At 45.0% G+C, this 17,883-nt stretch overlaps 1 protein-coding gene across 1 annotated transcript; it reads left to right on the plus strand.

Moving 5' to 3' along the window:
* The first annotated feature begins 14,432 nt into the window (after nucleotides 1–14,432).
* Nucleotides 14,433–17,272, plus strand: LOC103641584 (farnesylated protein 3). Its single transcript, XM_008664923.4, has 5 exons — nucleotides 14,433–15,133; nucleotides 15,275–15,524; nucleotides 15,863–16,107; nucleotides 16,235–16,322; nucleotides 16,444–17,272. The coding sequence occupies exons 1-5, from the start codon at nucleotides 15,125–15,127 to the stop codon at nucleotides 16,998–17,000; spliced, it is 1,149 nt and encodes a 382-aa protein (XP_008663145.1). The 5' UTR covers nucleotides 14,433–15,124; the 3' UTR covers nucleotides 17,001–17,272.
* The last annotated feature ends 611 nt before the right edge of the window (nucleotides 17,273–17,883 follow it).

The raw sequence follows: 17,883 nt of genomic DNA on the forward strand, positions 1-17,883 counted from the left end.
ACATTATTAGGTAAAAAGGAGTGATCAAGGACACAACTTGCCTGGGACTCAAGATTCTAGGTACTAACTTGCTCTTCAGGTGACTCGTGACCTCACTGCTAAACGTAGCAATACAAACAAACATGGTATAGGCAAAATTAACATCACACCAAACATAAGAACAAGCTACATAATAATAATCTACGTGTCATAACGAGATCGTAGGTTCGAGAACCACTAAATTTGGAGCTACGGTTTAAAAGATATGATTGACCAAAGATTCAAGTGTTGGATACAAAAGAAATGAAGTGTATAATTTCTACCTGTGTTTCATAACAAAATAGGGTTATCAGATAATAAACAATATCAATATGAATTTATTGCAACTGGAATGGATCAATTTGGAGCTAGAATGAATTAATTATGACTTAAACAAAATTCTAGAATTATTTCTCTATTGGAAATCATTTTCTTTACTAAATTTACCCATTTTATTAACCTCTGGGCCGCGGCCATGATTTTCCAGAAGTCCAGGGTCGAATCTGCAAATTCTAGGACCTAAATGAAATTACTTTTGCTCTCACGTGGACGACGAGTTTATATCAAGAATCATTAGGGGCTCTTTAGAAAAAGACCATGGCCGGAAGGGTATCGTGCGCATAGAGCTGTCTGATCTACCCCTTGCGGTCCAGATTAGATTGCCTTTTATCTGAACCGGTAAGAACCCACGGCCGTCCGATCCGACTTCAATGGCCCAGATTCAAAAAATGTCTTTACCAAACCAAAGAACCACAGGATCCCGAATCAACGATCGGTATTAGATCCCGAAAGGGTACGTGACCCTGACCGCTAGATTTGAGATCGAGGGCGCATATTTTATAACGCGAAGGAGTATGATGACTCTATTCTCGGTCGCACGTATACTAATCAACGATCCGATTTGAGATCCACTTCGAATCGTTGATGCATGGATCCATGGTCATTGATTCAAAAGGGTGAAAGAGTATTGTAGCTTTTAATCTCACACATCAGTTACCGGATCCACGGCTAACACACCATCGCCTTCCCCCGGTCAGCAGGGCAGAGGCGATGTGCCCCACACGGCGGCCACCATGGCCGGCCTTAGCCGATACGATTTTCGAGTACTCCCACACCCATTTTTAGGTGCAACATGATGCTAGGCGCGTGGTGATTTGATAGGGAAGCACATACCAGCGAACCATGGTGCGAGAACCCCCACCCACGGTGAGGTGTGAACCGCGGCAAGCTCTTCAACGCCGGCGCGAAATTCGGCCTAACCCGAGGACCCCTTTTTCGCTCTAGTGCCACAGACCTTGCTCCTTGCGCCTCCACCAGTCCTTCCGAGCCACCAGCGCAGACAAACAACCCCAATTGCCACGATTCCTCGGCGACGACGCTATTTCTCATGACGGCGGGGCGACGGATAGTAAGATAATGGCCAAAAATTCCACCGACGAGCCTGTATATGTGGGCGAGACTCAGACTGCAAGCGTCGACAACTCCCAACAACCTATCGAGCGCGATCTACGGCCACAGACGATCTCGGCGTTCGGTTCCACCGGATCCGTTCGCCGTGGGGAGGAGGCTTCTGGTTGCTCGGTCCCACATGCAAGCGCTGCAGGAAAATTGAGGGAAAGAGGAACTGACCACCGAGCGAAGCTGACCGCAGGGCCCACACGGTAGTGAGACGGAGCAAGCGCGCGAGCAATGAGGCTGGCGATGCAGGCCCACTTGGCCGGTGACTCAGAGCGCACGCAACGCGGGAGAGCCAGGCGGGCCAGGCAGGAGTGATAGGATAGTATTGGGCCGCGAGAGAGGGTAGTCAGCCCATGATGGCTTTAGTCTTTTCCTTTTTCTGATTTTACTTTTCCTATTTCAATTTCAAACCAAACTCATGTTTTGAACTTCAAATTTCCCAAGTGTCAAGATTTAAACTAAGGTGAATATAACCTCTACTATTTTCAATATTATTATTTATTATTTTCCTTGTTATTTATTTAGGGGAGGAATAAATGGTTCCATTAAAATTCCCTTTCTCAATTTCTATTTTATGTTTTCATTTAAAATTTTGGGGTCAAGTTTAAATTATGATTCCTTATTTCAATAAAATGTATCACCACAAATCCATAAGTATGAGATGCCCACTTTTTCATATGGCCATTTTAATATCTTTAGTTGATTATGAACAGGAAATGTCCTACTAAATTCCAAAGGTTTCGAAAATTCTAGAAACACTATCCTAGATATTTTATTATTTTATGATATATATTTTTGCTACAAATTTTTGGTCTTACAGCAACGAGCTGCGGCTCATAGAGAGGAAGCAGTCCATTTGCAATGTCATCCACATACCTTGCTTCCTTCACCATCATGCACCCGCTTACAAATTTTCCGAGAATTTTCTCGGGCGTCATCTTGGTGTGTCTGGGATTTTCACGAATGAGGTTTTCAAGATGAGGATCAATAATGGTAAATGACCTTAGCATGAGTTGAACGACATCATGATCCGTCCATCTTGTACTCTCGTAGCTTCTGATTTTGTTCACCAGGGTCTTGAGCCTGTTGTAGGTTTCAGTTGGCTCCTCTCCCCTTTTCATGGCGAACCTTCCCAGTTCACCTTCCACCAACTCCATCTAGGTGATCATGGTGGCGTCGTTTCCCTCATGAGAAATCTTGAGGGTGTCCCATATTTGCTTGGCATTGTCCAAGCCGCTGACTTTGTTGTATTCATCCCTGCATAGAGATGCTAACAAAACAATAGTAGATTGGGCATTTTTATGAATTTGTTCATTGATAAATACAAGATTATCGCTAGTATCGAAATGCATTCCATTTTCCACTATCTCCCAAATACTAGGATAGAGAGAAAACAAATTACTACGCATTTTATGACTCTAGAAAGAATAATCTTCTCCATCGAAGTGAGGGGGTTTTCCAAGTGGAATAGATAATAAATGTGTATTCGAATTATAAGGGATACGTGAATAATCAAAAGAATAGTTTTGATTAACCGTTTTCTTTTTCGACGAAGAGTCTTCGTCGTTGTCATCCCTTGGTGAAGAAGATGAGGCCTCGCTATCGTAGTAGATTATCGTCTTGATGCGTCTCTTCTTCTTCCCATCCTTCCTCTTGTTGTTTGAGCCTGAGTCGGTAGGCTTGTCACCTTTTAGCTCATCAACATAGAGATTCTCCTTCTCCTTCTCTTTGTCGTTGATCACGATTGCCTTGCCCTTAGGATCCATCTCTTCGGGCGGTTAGTCCCTTGATGAAGAGAACGACTTTGATACCAATTGAGAGCACCTAGAGGGGGTGTGTGAATAGGTGATCCTGCAAAAATCAACTCTAAACAAGACAAACTTGGTTTATAATAAATGTTAGTAGAATCAAAATCAAGTTGATGTGAATAGAGGTAGAGAGAAGAAGAGAACTCTTCACTTGATTGTTCCTTTAAGATATGTATTAAACTTAGGAACAATAACGCAAGTGAGTATGTGAGAACTTTATGGAAGAAAACAATCACAATAAAGAGATGCACAAGTGACACGGTGATTTTATCCCATGGTTTGGCCAATGCCTACTTCATGTTGAGGTGACCTCCTTCGGTCAAGGGTCGCACTCAACCCCTCTCAAGTGATCCAAAGATCAAAGTTAAGTACCACAATTTTCTTATCTCAAATTTTCCCTTTGTGAGGAATCTCCACAAGTTGAAGTCACTCACCCTTACACAGTTGTTCTCAAGTAAACCACAAGAGTAAGGGGGAAGTAGAATCAAACACACGAGACAAACTTGCAGCAACTCATGCACATAAGACAAGGGAGAAGAGCACAAAGACAGCACATCAGTGTTACAGCTCAAAACAAGTGCCCAAATCGCCCCATGGCACACCGAGTAGTCCGAAGACGCCTGCTAACCATTGGTTGAGTCACGTGTCGCCCGTTGATCGCGCGGTCGAACGTTGGCTGGGCGCGCGGCTGGCACACCGAACAGTCCGGTGAATTATAGCCGCGACACCTTGGCTTTTTCTCGAGAGCGGTCTGTTCACCTCGCGCACCAGCCTGGCACCGGACACCGTCCGGTGCACTTCAGATGGTCTGGTGCACCACACGATGGTGCAAGTTTGGATGGACTTAGCCAAACTTCTCCGATTTATTTTCTCTCGATTTGAAAAAAACCCTAGCACTTACTAGACATAGTTAGTACCTGTTGGAGACTTGTTCTCAAATGCTATGAGTTAAGAACAAGGCAACACAAGATGTTAAAGGTTAACACCCTTCGTCCTTCGAAGCATTATCTCCCTTAGGACACAATGATCTTCAGACGAAGGTCATGAAGGACATACCTTCATCATTGCAATATACGTTAATGAAGGAAGAAGCATATTGAATATAAGAGACATCATGAATAATCATATGACATTATTAATATATCTTCCTTATATTATCATAGATAAACAGAAACAATATTGAATTACATTTGTACCTTCGGCTTGACAGAAGGTAAAAGTCCAAGCGTGACACACGAGCCAATACAAGTCAGCATCAACAGTACGGGGGTACTGTTCATCTATTTATAGGCATAGGGCGCAGCCTGTGTAAATTTACATTCATGTCCTTCATATTTACTATTGACTTATGGACAACTCGACGGGGACTAGATAGCCTTTTCCCCTTTAAGTCGGTTCCTTTTTCCGCCATTAAGCCAAAGCTCCCTTGCACGTAGCTTCGGAGCAACATCATCCTTCGTCACGACCATGCTTTTCATATCGTGTATGCTTTTAACCAGAGTCCGAAGGTACCTGCTCATATGTTACACTTAGAAAACATTGTTAAATCATGTTTTTGAGGACCTTCGGAAGATGAAGGCCCCCAACAGTACCAAAAACAATTTACTAAGTGCTAGAATCATACCTTTGTTTCTCTTAAATTCTGAGCTCATATTAGTCAAAACAAAATGTGTTGAGCATCTAATCAACAAAACAATATAGAAATGGCCCCAGGGCACATTTCCCTTTCAACCTCTCCCTTTTTGGTGATTTATGCCAACACATTAAAAGCAACTCATAATGCACTAACATATTCAAACGAGCTAAAAGATTCAAATTGATGTTAAATTGAAGACCAATAAAGTTTCATATGATTTGACATATTTGGATCATTTTTGCCACCACTTGGTTTGTTTTCGCAAAACAAATTCATTTGCCTATCTTTATGTCAAAAACAATTGTTTTGGCAAATCAAAAATATCTTTCAAGACTAGTTTTGATCAAACATAAAAAAACTACCCATTTTTTCCATAATCAAATTTCTCCCCCATAAGAGAGCAGTTTTTGCAATAAGAGGGTTTTGATCAAAAAACCAAGTATTCTTACACTAAAATTTTGAAAAATTCACAAGTGGTAGTTGATCCAGTTGATTTGGCCTTAATTTCTCCTCCTTTGGCATCAAGCACCAAAATAGAAGAACTAGTGGCCTTTTAATCCCATTGCCTCACAAAAACTGTAAGTAGAACCAAAGACAATGAGAAAACACATATAGTGACTTGAAACAAGATACATTGATACCAGAATGCTTGGAAGCCTCTTCTTTTTCCATGTCCACCTTTTCCCCTTTCAATCCATCTTTGAGACTACATCATAAGTACTCAAGCAAAAACATTAGTCTCAAAGGGTCAAGTTGTAGCACATCCTCCCCATATGCATATTTTTGCACAAGGACTTGTGAGGTCCTGGGATGACTTGTACAACTTGAGCACCAAAATAAACAAGTAAAGACAATGATGCTAACATGATCAAAGGCATAGAACACATGTATGCTATAAATCAATCCAAGTTCCACGAATCTAAGACATTTAGCTCACTACGCAACCTGCAAAACCTTTTATCATCTAAAGGCTTGGTGAAGATATCAATTTCCTCCCATTTGCATTCGGGCACCTTCAGAGGTTGAAGCAAATCAGCTGGCCTTTGATGCTCTGCTTTCACTCTCTGGCATACGTCACAAAGAGCTACGTGAGCAGCCACATCTCTCTTTAATCCAAACCACCAGTACTTTCCGTTTAAATCCTGGTACATCTTGGTACTTCTGGGATGTATAGAATAAGAGGAGTCATATGCTTCCTTCAAGATCATGTGTCGAAGGTGATCATTTCTGGCACACAGATCCTACTATTGAAACAAACAGTACCTTGATCATCCTCTGTAAATTCCGGAGCTTTTCCCATCTTAATCAAGGTTTTGATTTCCTTAATCCTTTCATCCGACTCCTTACCTTTGCAGATTTCTTGCTCCAAGGTTGAATCTATCTCCATAGTTATTGCTTCTGTGTGGGCAACCGTACCATGGTTAAGTCATTCCATCTCCCAACATAACTCTTGGGGCATCAAGTGAGCAATAACCATGCTATCCTAACCTTTACGACTTAACGCGTTAGCCACAACATTTCCTTTACTAGGATGGTAATGAAGGTCCAAATCGTAGTCCTTGAACAACTCAAGCCATCTTCGTTGCCTTAAGTTGAGGTCCTTTCGTATGTGAATATATACTCCAAACTCTTATGATCCGTGAAGACGTTGCAGTTATTCCCAATCATATAGTGCCTCCAAATTTTTAGAGCGTGCACTACGGCAGCTAACTCCAAATCATGTGTTGGGTAGTCCTTCTCATGCTTCCTTAGTTGCCTTGATGCATAAGCTATCACTTTGCCTTCTTGCGTTAGAACACATCCAAGTCCCAAATGTGATGCATCACAATACACATAGAATCCCTTGTGGATGTCCGACATGACCAATACCGGTGCGGTAGTTAGTCTCTCCATAAGTTCCTTGAAGCATTTCGGACAAGCTTCCATCCATTTGAACTCTTTGCCTTTCTCCAGATGTGAGGTAAGGGGTTTCACTAACTTAGAGAATCCTTCAATAAATCTTTTGTAATAGCGTGCTAATCTGAGGAAACTTCTAACTTGACACATCCTTCGATTGCTCCTAGTACAATATTTTACTGATCTTGCCTGGGTCTACTTTTATCCCACCATTAGTGATGATATGCCTAAGGAAAGCAATTTCCTTTAGCCAAAAGTCACACTTCATGAGTTTTGCATACAGTTGGTGGTCATGAAACTTCTAAAGAACTAGCCTTAGGTGCTCCTCATGTATTTCTTCATTCGGTGAATACACTAGTATATCATTGATGGACACAACCACAAACTTGTCGAGATATTCCATGAATACTTTATTCATCAGGTTCATAAAGTATGTTGGTGCATTTGTCAATCCAAATGACATAACCAGAAACTCATATAGTCCATATCTATTGGTGAAGGCTATCTTAGAGACATCTTCAGCTCGAATCTTCAGCTAATGGTAACCTGATCTCATATCCACTTTCGAAAATACCTTGGCTCCTCTCATTTGATCAAACAGATCTTCAAATCGAGGTAATGGGTACTTGTTCTTAATGGTCACTTCATTTAGATCTCTATAGTTGATACACATCCTTCTAGATCCATCCTTTTTCTCCACAAAAAGTATGGGGCTCCCCACGGCGGCAAACTAAGCCGGATAAAGCCTTTCTCTAGAAGTTCTGCTATTTGCTTCTTTAGCTCACCTAGATCCTTAACATCCATCCTATAAGGCCTTTTAGAAATAGGTGTGGTGCCAGGTTTTAACTCAATGGAGAATTCTATATCTCGGTCGTGCAACATACATGGTAACTCCTCTAGGAAAACGTCTGGGTATTCACAAACTACTCTGATGTCCTCTAGGCACTTCTCCTCTACTTGATTTAGCACCATATCTGTTTCTACTGGCATGTTGACACTGACCTTGATCCTTTCTCCTTGCGGACTTGTCAAGGTAACCATTCTCTTAGCACTAGAGATTACTCCATCATAGCTCTTCAACCAGACAAATCTAAGAATCACATTGATCCCACTAGATCTTAGGACAACTAAGTTAACCAAGAAGTCTATTCCCATAATCTTAAGGTTAACATGAGGGCATGAGTGTGTGGCTCTCATTTCACCTCCAGGTGAACTAATTAATAACTTCCTCTTTAGGGGATAACTTGCTATACTATACTTTTCCACAAAATGCTCCGTTATGAAGAAATGAGTCTAGTATCAAATAAAACAAATATAGGTACTGAGTTGATAAGAAACATATACCGAGCACCACGTTAGCTCCTTCCAAAACCAATTCCACAGTCACGTAATTGACTCTACCCTTACTCTAATTCTGTTGTCCCTTGCCTTAAGAGTTGCGAGAGGGTGCGTTCTAGGCTGACCTCTGATTGTTGGTGGCTTGTGGTGTCTGAAAATTCTTCTTGTGACAGGTGTTGGCATAATGTCCAACCTCTCCACACTTGAAACAACCATTGGGATGCATTGGGGCGATAGGATGTTGGCCTTTGCTAGGGTATTGGTGGCAACTCCCTGATGAGTCTGCTGACCTCCATCGGTTCTCTGCCTTTATTGGTTGTACCTATGAGTTTGCTGACCTGAGCGTTGGTTCTGGTTTTGGTAATTCCCACTCTGAACTGCGGAGCGAGAATAAGAACACTGGTTGTCTTGCTGGTAGTGGACATTCCTACTAGACTCGCTTGGAGTCTGGGACTTCCTCTTGTGGCCATTCAACTCCTTCCTCTTGCTCTCTAGACCAATAGCCTTGTTGAGCAAGGTATCATTGCCATGCTTGAGGAAAAAAGTGTTTTGTCCATAGAGCCCATTTTAAAACCCTTTGAAACCTAGAAAGATTTCAAACGCTACTACCAGACTCTAGGGGCTTGTTTCAAACCATACAAAGTTTTTGGTGTTTAAATATATGGTTTAGAAACTTGGAACTCTCAAAACCAGGGATTGTCTCACATAAACCTCTTCCTCTATATACCCATTCAGAAAAGCACTTTTGACATTCATTTGAAAAAGTTTAAAATCCTTCAAAGCAGCAAAAGCTAGAAGGATTCTAATGGCTTCAAACAGGCTCAAAAGAGGCAACAAAAACTAAGTGAGCAAAATGAGAAATCTGCCGTGACCTGGAGCGAGTGACTCGCTTATGAAGCTCCCCGATCATCTACTGAGGTGGGTGATGACGTTGAATGGGTCGTGGAGCCTCCCTCAAGGAAGTGGCCTCCCCCTCAACAGTAGCTTGACCGTCTCCACGTGCAACAGGCACTGGCTTGAGCGGACCCCAAGTGATGGAAGAAGAGGGGTCAGGTCCATGAGCCGAAGTAGTGGAGCAGGCTTGACTAGGTAAGCTAGTAGAGTTGGCTCGGGGTCACCCCAATAAATGTCGTCGTGCTCCACCTCCACAAAGATGGTTTGTCCCATCTGATCTAGACCTGTAGGCTCAAATACAAGGGATGGACAAGGTGCAACCTCATCGAATGTAACCTCACAAGTCTCCATGATGCGGTTAGTCTCCAGGTTAAGAACACGATAAGCACAAGAATGTAATGCATAACCTAGGAAACCCCATCAGAAGACTGAGACTCAAAATTGTCCAAAATTCCTTGTTTTAGCACAAAGCACCTGCAACAAAATACCCTAAAATGGCTAACCTTGGGTGGTCGTCCAAACCGCAACTCATATGAAGTCTTGTTCAAGAAAGCTCGAAGAAAGATGTGGTTCGACACATGGCAAACATTGTTGATCGCTTTGCCCCGAAAATGCCTAGGAGTCCTATGCTCATCGAGCATCGTCCTAGCCATCTCAATAAGGGTATGATTCTTGTGTTCAACAATACCATTATGCTAAGGCACATACATAGAGGAAAATTGATGATCAAGTCCTAAAGAATCACAAAAGGTGTGGAAATGAGTATTCTTGAATTCTGTGCGATTGTCACTGCGAATCGCTCTCATGGCATTTTTGGGAAACTCATTTTGCAACCTAAGAATCAAATCTTAAGCATGATAAAAAGCATCATCCTTCGCCTTCATAAATAACACCCAAGAATAGCGAGAAAAGTCGTCAACGACCACAAGCACATACCACACCCCCCAAAATAGCAAACCCGCGCTGGACCAATAGTGTTCATATGAAGCAATTCACCGGGTTGCGAATTCATCACATTGGTGACCGGGGAATGGAAAGCAACAACCATCTTGTCGTGACGACAAAGGTGATAGAGAAGATCTTTCTCAGATTTTAATTCGGACAATCCTTGGATGAAGCCAAGTGAGCTCAGTCTACACAAAAGATCAAAGCTCAAGTGACCTAGCCTCCTATGCCCCTTCTAAATCAAAGAAGAAGTTCCTGCTAAGAGACATCGAGAAGGGCTAGAAGAGTGTGTAAAATTAGCTTGAAAAACTCGACCAAAAGGGGAAATGCGACAAACAAGATCCCCTTGAGCATCCAAAACTCGAGAAAGGCCCTTTTTAAAGCGCACTTCATAGTCATCCTCATGGAGTTGTGAAAACGAAAGCATATTGAAATGCAAATTTGAAACCAAATCAACATCCTTGAAGACAAAACTCTCGTTCACTCGAACGGAGCCACGAGAGACAACCTTACCTCTTGACTTATCCCCAAATGTGGTGTATGCCTTACCAATCATAGGGTCGAGGCTAGAGAACCATTTGTTGCTTCCGGTCATGTGACACGAACAACCGGAATCCATGAGCCACATGTTCTCTAGACCTCTGTCCTGCACCAATAGAAAGACACAGGGTGAGCAAATGGCACATCACTAGGGTAAGTAAACTATGAAGAATACCAGTGCTGCATCATTTGCCCCTAAAAAGTGTTAGGGAAAACACCAAACATCCATGGCCCCGAATTGGGAAAGCGACCACCATGAGAAGGAAACCATGTTCTGTTGGGAGAGTAAGAACCAAAGCCTCTACCACAGGGTCCTTGGCCATATGGCACACAACCAACACCTCGTCGGGCACGTGTGATCTCATTGCCTGAGGCCTAGCAGCAAGAGGCAAAGCACCTCTAGGCATCGCAATACATCTTTGAGCAAGAAAATCATGAACACCATGGGAGGGGCAATTTGTGTTCCTTCTACTCGACCCAGAAACCCGTCGCTCATCTCTGTTCCTCCTAAAGCAGAAAGCAGCCAAATTACCCTCCCTTTCATAATAGTCATAGTGAAATCTCACCTCTCTCTTAGGTGGAGTCTGTTTGTGAGTTTTGGGCTTTTTAGGTGGTTGAGGGGCTCTAGGAAGGGGATCACTAGATATGTCGGGAAGGGTATCAAGTGTGTTCCTGAGGTGGTAAGGTTTTGAAACCCACACTTGCTTTTTATGAGGGGTTCTCATAGGCTGCTCAATCATACCATGTCTCTCAGGGGTGATAGACTTAGATGGAGTGATTTTGATAAGCTTAGGAGTGGCTGAGGGTTTCAAGGTTTCAAGCCACTCCACTAACCAACCTTGCCAAACTGAACATCACTCCCAGACCTAGAAGCAAAGAGTATTCTCAGTCCGCCAGTTCTCCTCTTGAACTAACTGACCACCATGCCCAATTGAGGCTCACTACACGACACCCAACTCAAGATCAATCGACTCCGATCCCTTAGTCAAGTTCCAGCACTCGTCCTTCACCACTCCCGGTCCATCGACCCGAGACGCTACCTATTGGCAATCACTCATCATCAATTCGAACCATAAGGGAAAAGTCAGCCTTGTGTTCGCAAAGGCTCATTATGGTTTCTTGTTTTCATTTAATCTATGAAATTAGCTTGGCATACGAGGCATCTGTGTGTACTTTAAATGTCATTATGTTTAAACTTTGTTGGGTGTGTTTAAAGATCCGGGCATTGTTGCGTCTGACGGGAAGCTCAACGAGAGTCCAATTCAAGCCTGTGCATACCATCTAAAGGAGTCGTTGCCACTAGACCTCCCCAATAAAGCTTTTGAGTTTAAAAGGATGTGCGGACTTTGTGGCGGAGGCTTATTTGCCTTTTTCATTAGATTCTGTCTTTGTTGTGTTGAGTAGCTTTTTTGTTGGTTGCTCGTGTTGTCGGCTGTTGTGTGCTCCTGTTGCTAGAGTGTTGTTGTTGTTGGTAGGGTTGGTGTAGTTTTTTGCTCTAGCAGTTGTTTTTTGTTGTAATCCTCTTTGGGAGGTTGTTGATTGCCAATTTTGGGCTCTTCTCTTTTATCAATATAATCGACAGCTCTCCTGCTCGGTTAGTTTCAAAAAAAAGCTTTGTGTGCTACTTATTTACGTGTGTGCAGAGCCTAGCTAATTTATATACTCGTGACTTTTGCTAGGTGCTACACGTATGTGGATTTATATGCAATCTGTGAAGGTAGTCGATGCATATACGGATGAGGCAGCAAGTAGTACTGGGCCTCCGAGTGAGCCATGGGCCTATAAGGCCAGAGATTCCCCTGGCGATGGAAGGAAAAAAGCTACGGTTATAGGATGGACTTGCAGCAGTTGGGTTCGGCACAGAGGACAGCAGAGGACGAGGGCTGATTCCCAGTCCCAGAGCAGCATCTGGTTGGCGCCGCGGCACGCGCGATTGGCTCTTGTCATTGTCCACACAACCCATTTTCAATTTCGCAAGATCGATGTATAGAATTATGTATAAAAGAGATGTTTTTTTCTTCTTTTTTTCATTCAAAAGCTGTCTCCAACCGGCCATGCAAAGTAATATTTTACAACTATCTGTTCGAAGAGTTTAAGTTTAAAATAAAAAATGAGATAAGGATCATAATGCCGGTTAATCAAGGCAACTCACCTTGCCTTGCCTCGTCTCTGAAATTAACCACATCCGCAAAGCAGCTGGCTGGCTCTGTGCCCAATCTGCACGACGATCTCCTGCATTTATACCATATATCCACGCATGGTACGTACGGACGGTGTATGCTACCAGCAGTCTCTTGAAGAGGGCTTCTGGGTGGTAATGACCGGTAAATCTTAGACTATAAGCTGTCTCCATATTTATCCTCTATATTTATCCTCTATATCTGTCCTTTACAGTCTCCTCTAAAAGATTTCATCCTCTATATCTCATTTCTCTCCAACAACGTCCTCTAAATCACGTCCTCTATACTCAAATACTCATATTAAAGACATTTTTTAATTTTATTTTTTGTACATACGTATTTATCATACTCTCAAATGTATTGTACATATTTTAGTTTTGCTAAACCGGTTATTTAAAGTAGTCAAATGGATAGAGGACCGTTTAGAGAAACTCTTATAGATCAAGCATGCATACATAAGAGGGCTTCTGGGTGGTAATGACCGGTTGATCGTAGATACTACTCGTTCCATCCTAAATAAGTTTGGACATAACCTATGTCCAATAAATATATAGCAAATTAAGACTACGTATCTAATAGATCAAGCATGCATACATAAATTTAGAATAGATTGGAGGGAGTAATAATTGGCTGTTTCGATATAAGGCAGTGTTTGGTTGAAGAGCCAAGTAGAACGGAGCCGTTCTGTCCCAGTTTTATTGTTGTTTGGTTACAAAGTAAATAGAACGGAATGGCTCCAATTAGGGAATATTCTCCTCAGATCCGGAATCATTCCGCTCCAAAAAATCAACCGGATGGAGCCGCTCCGTTCCTATCCCGCTCTCACAGTCACGCTCTGTTCCGTTCACTCTACAACCAAACAAAAAACAGATTCGTTCTGTTCCAGATTACCAAACACAGAACAGAGCGGCTCCGTTCCTAGAATTATGGATGGAATGACGTTCTACTTGGCTCCTCAACCAAACACTACCTAAACGAGCCGGGTCTAGCTATTTAATTTGTTTGCTGGATATTTGAACTAGTTAGATACATACATGCATGCATCCCACCAGTGACCAAAAACAACAGTATCGTCCCACCTAGTGCTGAATGAATCTGCGTGCGTACCAGATAGCTTGTGTGCTATCTACATCTTCTTCTTCTTCTTTTTCTCCTTTCGTGTCTGCACGATCGATGCATGCATGGCAGACAGCTGGTTGGTGGAGATACATGTGTGTTGATGAGTCATGCTTATTAGCCTGGCGAAGCAATACTAGAGCAAAAGACATAAACCGACGATGTGCTTTAGTTAACGTAATGCTTAGTAGCGTGTGGCGAGAGAAGGAAACGACGCACAAACTAAAGGCACTTTCTACACAAAATACGACGTGGCGAGATAACGCGGCGCGTCCTCGCCAGCAAAGCCTAGATAGATAGATAGATAGATAGATAGATAGATAGATAGATAGATAGATAGATAGATAGATAGATAGATAGATAGATAGACGCTGCAGCTGCAAAAAAAAAAGTCACTTTGAGAAATAAACCGACCGAGCAAGTCACGTGGCAAGGAAGCCTCCGTGCATATTTTGTAGGTTTGTGTCACCCAACGGGGGCAGTACTGTGGCGTGTGCAAACCTATCTGAAGCAAAAAAAAAAAAGTCACCCCATGGTACAAAACAAACATGGTACCGCAAAATCGTTGTTATCTTTTTCGTCCTCTTAAAACTAGCTTAGTAAGGCGAATATTTGGCCTGGCATCCCTGTGCTTGCATCCAAACGTACCCTTGATGCCTGGCACTCTCTGGCAGGCAAGTGCGCATGCCTACGAGCGCACAAAGAGCCCTAGAAAACTGAAGTCTTGCGGAGTAGTACATCGCAGTAATACATTCGGCTTGTTCGCTGCGGCTTGCTGCGGCTGCAATCCGGCTGCGGCTGCGGCTTCTACAGTATTTTTCTCTCTATGGATTGCAGCTGCAGCAATCCAAACAGCTGCAACAGTGTCGGCTTGTAGCCAGCCGAACACGCCCATTGACTCACAGAATCCGCAGGCCCTCCGTGCAGTAATTTCTTACAGCTACCTATACGTACACGGCGGTGCAGGGTGCTCCCAGAAGAATACAGTGTGCTACGGCACTCTACTTCCCAAGAGAGAGTGAGAGGGCGGCAAGGGAGGGACGTGGAGAGAGAGGAAGAGATGCCGAACGAAATCATTTCATTTTCCGTGCGGATCTTGCGGGCCTCCGTGGCTGGCGGCGCCTACCACCAGACACCCGCTAGGCCGCTACATAAGGCGAGCCCCCCATCCCCACTTGCTGCCCCCTCAATCCCTCATAGTCAGTCATAGAGCGAGAGGAAGAGGCGCGCGTGGGTGCAGTGCAGACGTGCGGGGCAGAGCACAACAGCAGCGGATCCGGGGAGGGAGGGAAGCCATGGGCGAGGTGAGTTCGGCCGTTGTTCCCGTCTGGGGCGGGAGCCGAGGACGGACGGCGCTTCCCATCTCCTCCCGCCGGGCGTCCGGTCGGGTCGGCCGTCTCGTCTCATCCTGACGCTAGCTTCGTACTGCCGTTGCCTGCTTGCAGGAGGCGGCCAAGAAGGAGGAGGTGGAGAAGCCCAAGGAGGCCGCGGCGGCAGAGGAGAAGAAGAAGGACGACAAGCCCAAGGAAGTAGGCGGCGGCGGCGGCGGCGAGAAGCCCAAGGACGGGGAGGAGGAGGAGAAGAAGAAGGAGGACGCGCCCCCGCCTCCGCCACCGGAGGAGGTCGAGATGCGGGTCTACATGCACTGCGAGGGGTGCGCCCGCAAGGTCAAGAAGATCCTCAGGCGCTTCGACGGTAATGCTGATGCTGTCCTGTCCTCTGCTGCCCCTACCCCTCTGCTGTCCTACTACTATCTCTACGTGTCCATCGGTTTTCTTCTTTGTTGTTGTAGTATTAAACACGCGTGATTGCACGATGTGATTGAGATTTCAGAATATTCTGTCTCTCTCTCACTCTCACTCTCACTCTTTTTAAAAAAAAAATCAATCCAGATTAGGGACACTTGCTTCAAAGGTTATATTCTTGGAAGAATTAGTGTGATTCATGGCAGCTTCTCAGAGCGCCCAAGAGAATGGCACGCATCTGAACTGAAATGGAAACTGTGCTGTGCTGTGCTGTCACCACCACTGCAGGAGTGGAGGATGTGATCGCCGACTCCAAGGCGCACAAGGTGCTGGTGAAGGGGAAGAAGGCGGCCGCCGACCCCATGAAGGTGGTGGAGCGCGTGCAGAAGAAGACCGGCCGCAAGGTCGAGCTGCTGTCGCCGATGCCGCCCCCGCCGGAGGTGGAGGAGAAGAAGGAAGATGAGGCGGAGAAGAAGAAGGACGATGAGAAGAAGGCAGAGCCCGAGCCGCCGAAGCCGGAGGAGAAGAAGGAGGTGAGATCGAAAATCACAGCCTGGTGGTCTGCATTTGGCCCCCCGAAACTGCATCGGTTCCATGCTCCATGGAACAGAGGCTGATGTGAGGATTTTTCGTTTTTTTTTCTCTTTTTTCTTGTTGAAGCCGCCGGTGATCGCTGTGGTGCTGAAGGTGCACATGCACTGCGAGGCGTGCGCCGAGGGGATCAAGAAGAGGATCCTCAAGATGAAAGGTGGGTGCTCTGCTCTCCAACATAACTCCTCCACCCACCTGCTTGACCAAGAATTAACTAGTAGTCCCTGCTCTGAACCACAAATGTACGTATGTATGTATGGGTATGGCTGTGCATGCAGGCGTGCAGTCCGTAGAACCGGACCTCAAGGCGTCGGAGGTGACGGTGAAGGGCGTGTTCGAGGAGTCCAAGCTGGCGGAGTACGTGTACAAGCGCACGGGCAAGCACGCGGCCGTCGTCAAGTCCGAGCCGGCCCCGGCGCCGGAGGGCGGCGGCGGCGACAAGGCGGCCAAGGAGGAGGAGGAGAATAAGAAGGATGCAGGCGGTGCCGGAGGCGAGGAGAAGAAGGACGGCAAGGAGGAGGAAGAGAAGAAGGATGGCGGCGAGAAGAACGAGGAGAAGAAGGACGGCGGCGACGGAGACGGCGACAAGAAGGACGAGGCCGGCGACAAGGACAAGGACCCGGCCGCCAGCCTGTACATGCACTACCCGCGGTTCCCGTTCGCTGGAGGGTACTACCAGCCGCCGGCCTACCCGCCACCTCCGGGGTACCCGTACGCCTACCAGCCGGCCTACCCGCCGCCGTTCTACGCGCCGCCGCACCACCTGCACCAGCAGCAGCCCATGGCGCCGCAGATCTTCAGCGACGAGAACCCCAACGCCTGCTCCGTCATGTAGTTGTCACTCAAATGTCATGTAAAAAAAAAGAACCGTAGGACCCTGTGTTTGCGCGGGGTCCTGCCCCTGCCAGAGCGAGGGACCCTGTCTTTGCCAGAAATGCCCCTGGGCAACCAAGCTAATGGCGACTTTGTTTGAACAAAAAGTAGCAGACTTTTTTGCGGGGTTCGATTTCTCTCTCTCTCTCTTTTTCTTTTGTAATTGTAACCCTTTTTTCACCTTTCTGGACTGGTATAAAAGTAAGCCTGGACTCGTCAGTTTATGGGTGCATATGGAGGAGTATCTTTGTGTAGAATATTCTGGCTGGTACTGACTACTGCGCTTCGGACTTGTATAAAAAAAGAACTATTATTAGTTTGTTTGTTTGGATTTAATCCTTACTAGTTTCTATTAATTTTACGGTGTTTTGTCTTCTAAACTTTCTATAGATTAGAGGAATATTTAGTTTGTAGTTGACTGTGTCACGCTTTTTCTAAGATACCAAATATGCTGTACAACTTCAGCAGTCCGGCTATATGTGTAGTGTATGTATGATATTACTGCTCTGACAAGTTCAGTTTACGTTGGCAATTCTCCCACTCGCAGTTTGCATTGGAGTCTGAACTTTTTACCACGGGTGAATGATGTGAAGATTCTAGAGTCAATGTGCAGCGAGAGAGCACTGACCGTGACCGAGAGGAGGGGGAGACATCAGACAAGTGCTTGTCATGTGCATGTGGGCATGTGCATGTGATGGTCCTTTTTGTGAGTGGCCCAAAATCTGAGGTGGATTGCAGCTTCAACTTTTGGTGCTCCCCCGCCTTTTCCAACAGTGCAGCCGCAGCAGTACCAGTACATCCTGCTACCTGCCAGTGGTGGTCCTAACATATTCAAATTACTTCTT

This window comes from Zea mays, chromosome 10, assembly GCF_902167145.1.
Source record: "Zea mays cultivar B73 chromosome 10, Zm-B73-REFERENCE-NAM-5.0, whole genome shotgun sequence".
NCBI classification, from domain to species: domain Eukaryota; kingdom Viridiplantae; phylum Streptophyta; class Magnoliopsida; order Poales; family Poaceae; genus Zea; species Zea mays.

Bases quoted from the DNA above. Each gene is read 5' to 3' on its own strand.
- LOC103641584 (XM_008664923.4), top strand. The intron at 16,108-16,234 runs GTGAGATCGAAA...TTCTTGTTGAAG, and splicing joins AGCCGGAGGAGAAGAAGGAG to CCGCCGGTGATCGCTGTGGT. The intron at 16,323-16,443 runs GTGGGTGCTCTG...CTGTGCATGCAG, and splicing joins GAGGATCCTCAAGATGAAAG to GCGTGCAGTCCGTAGAACCG.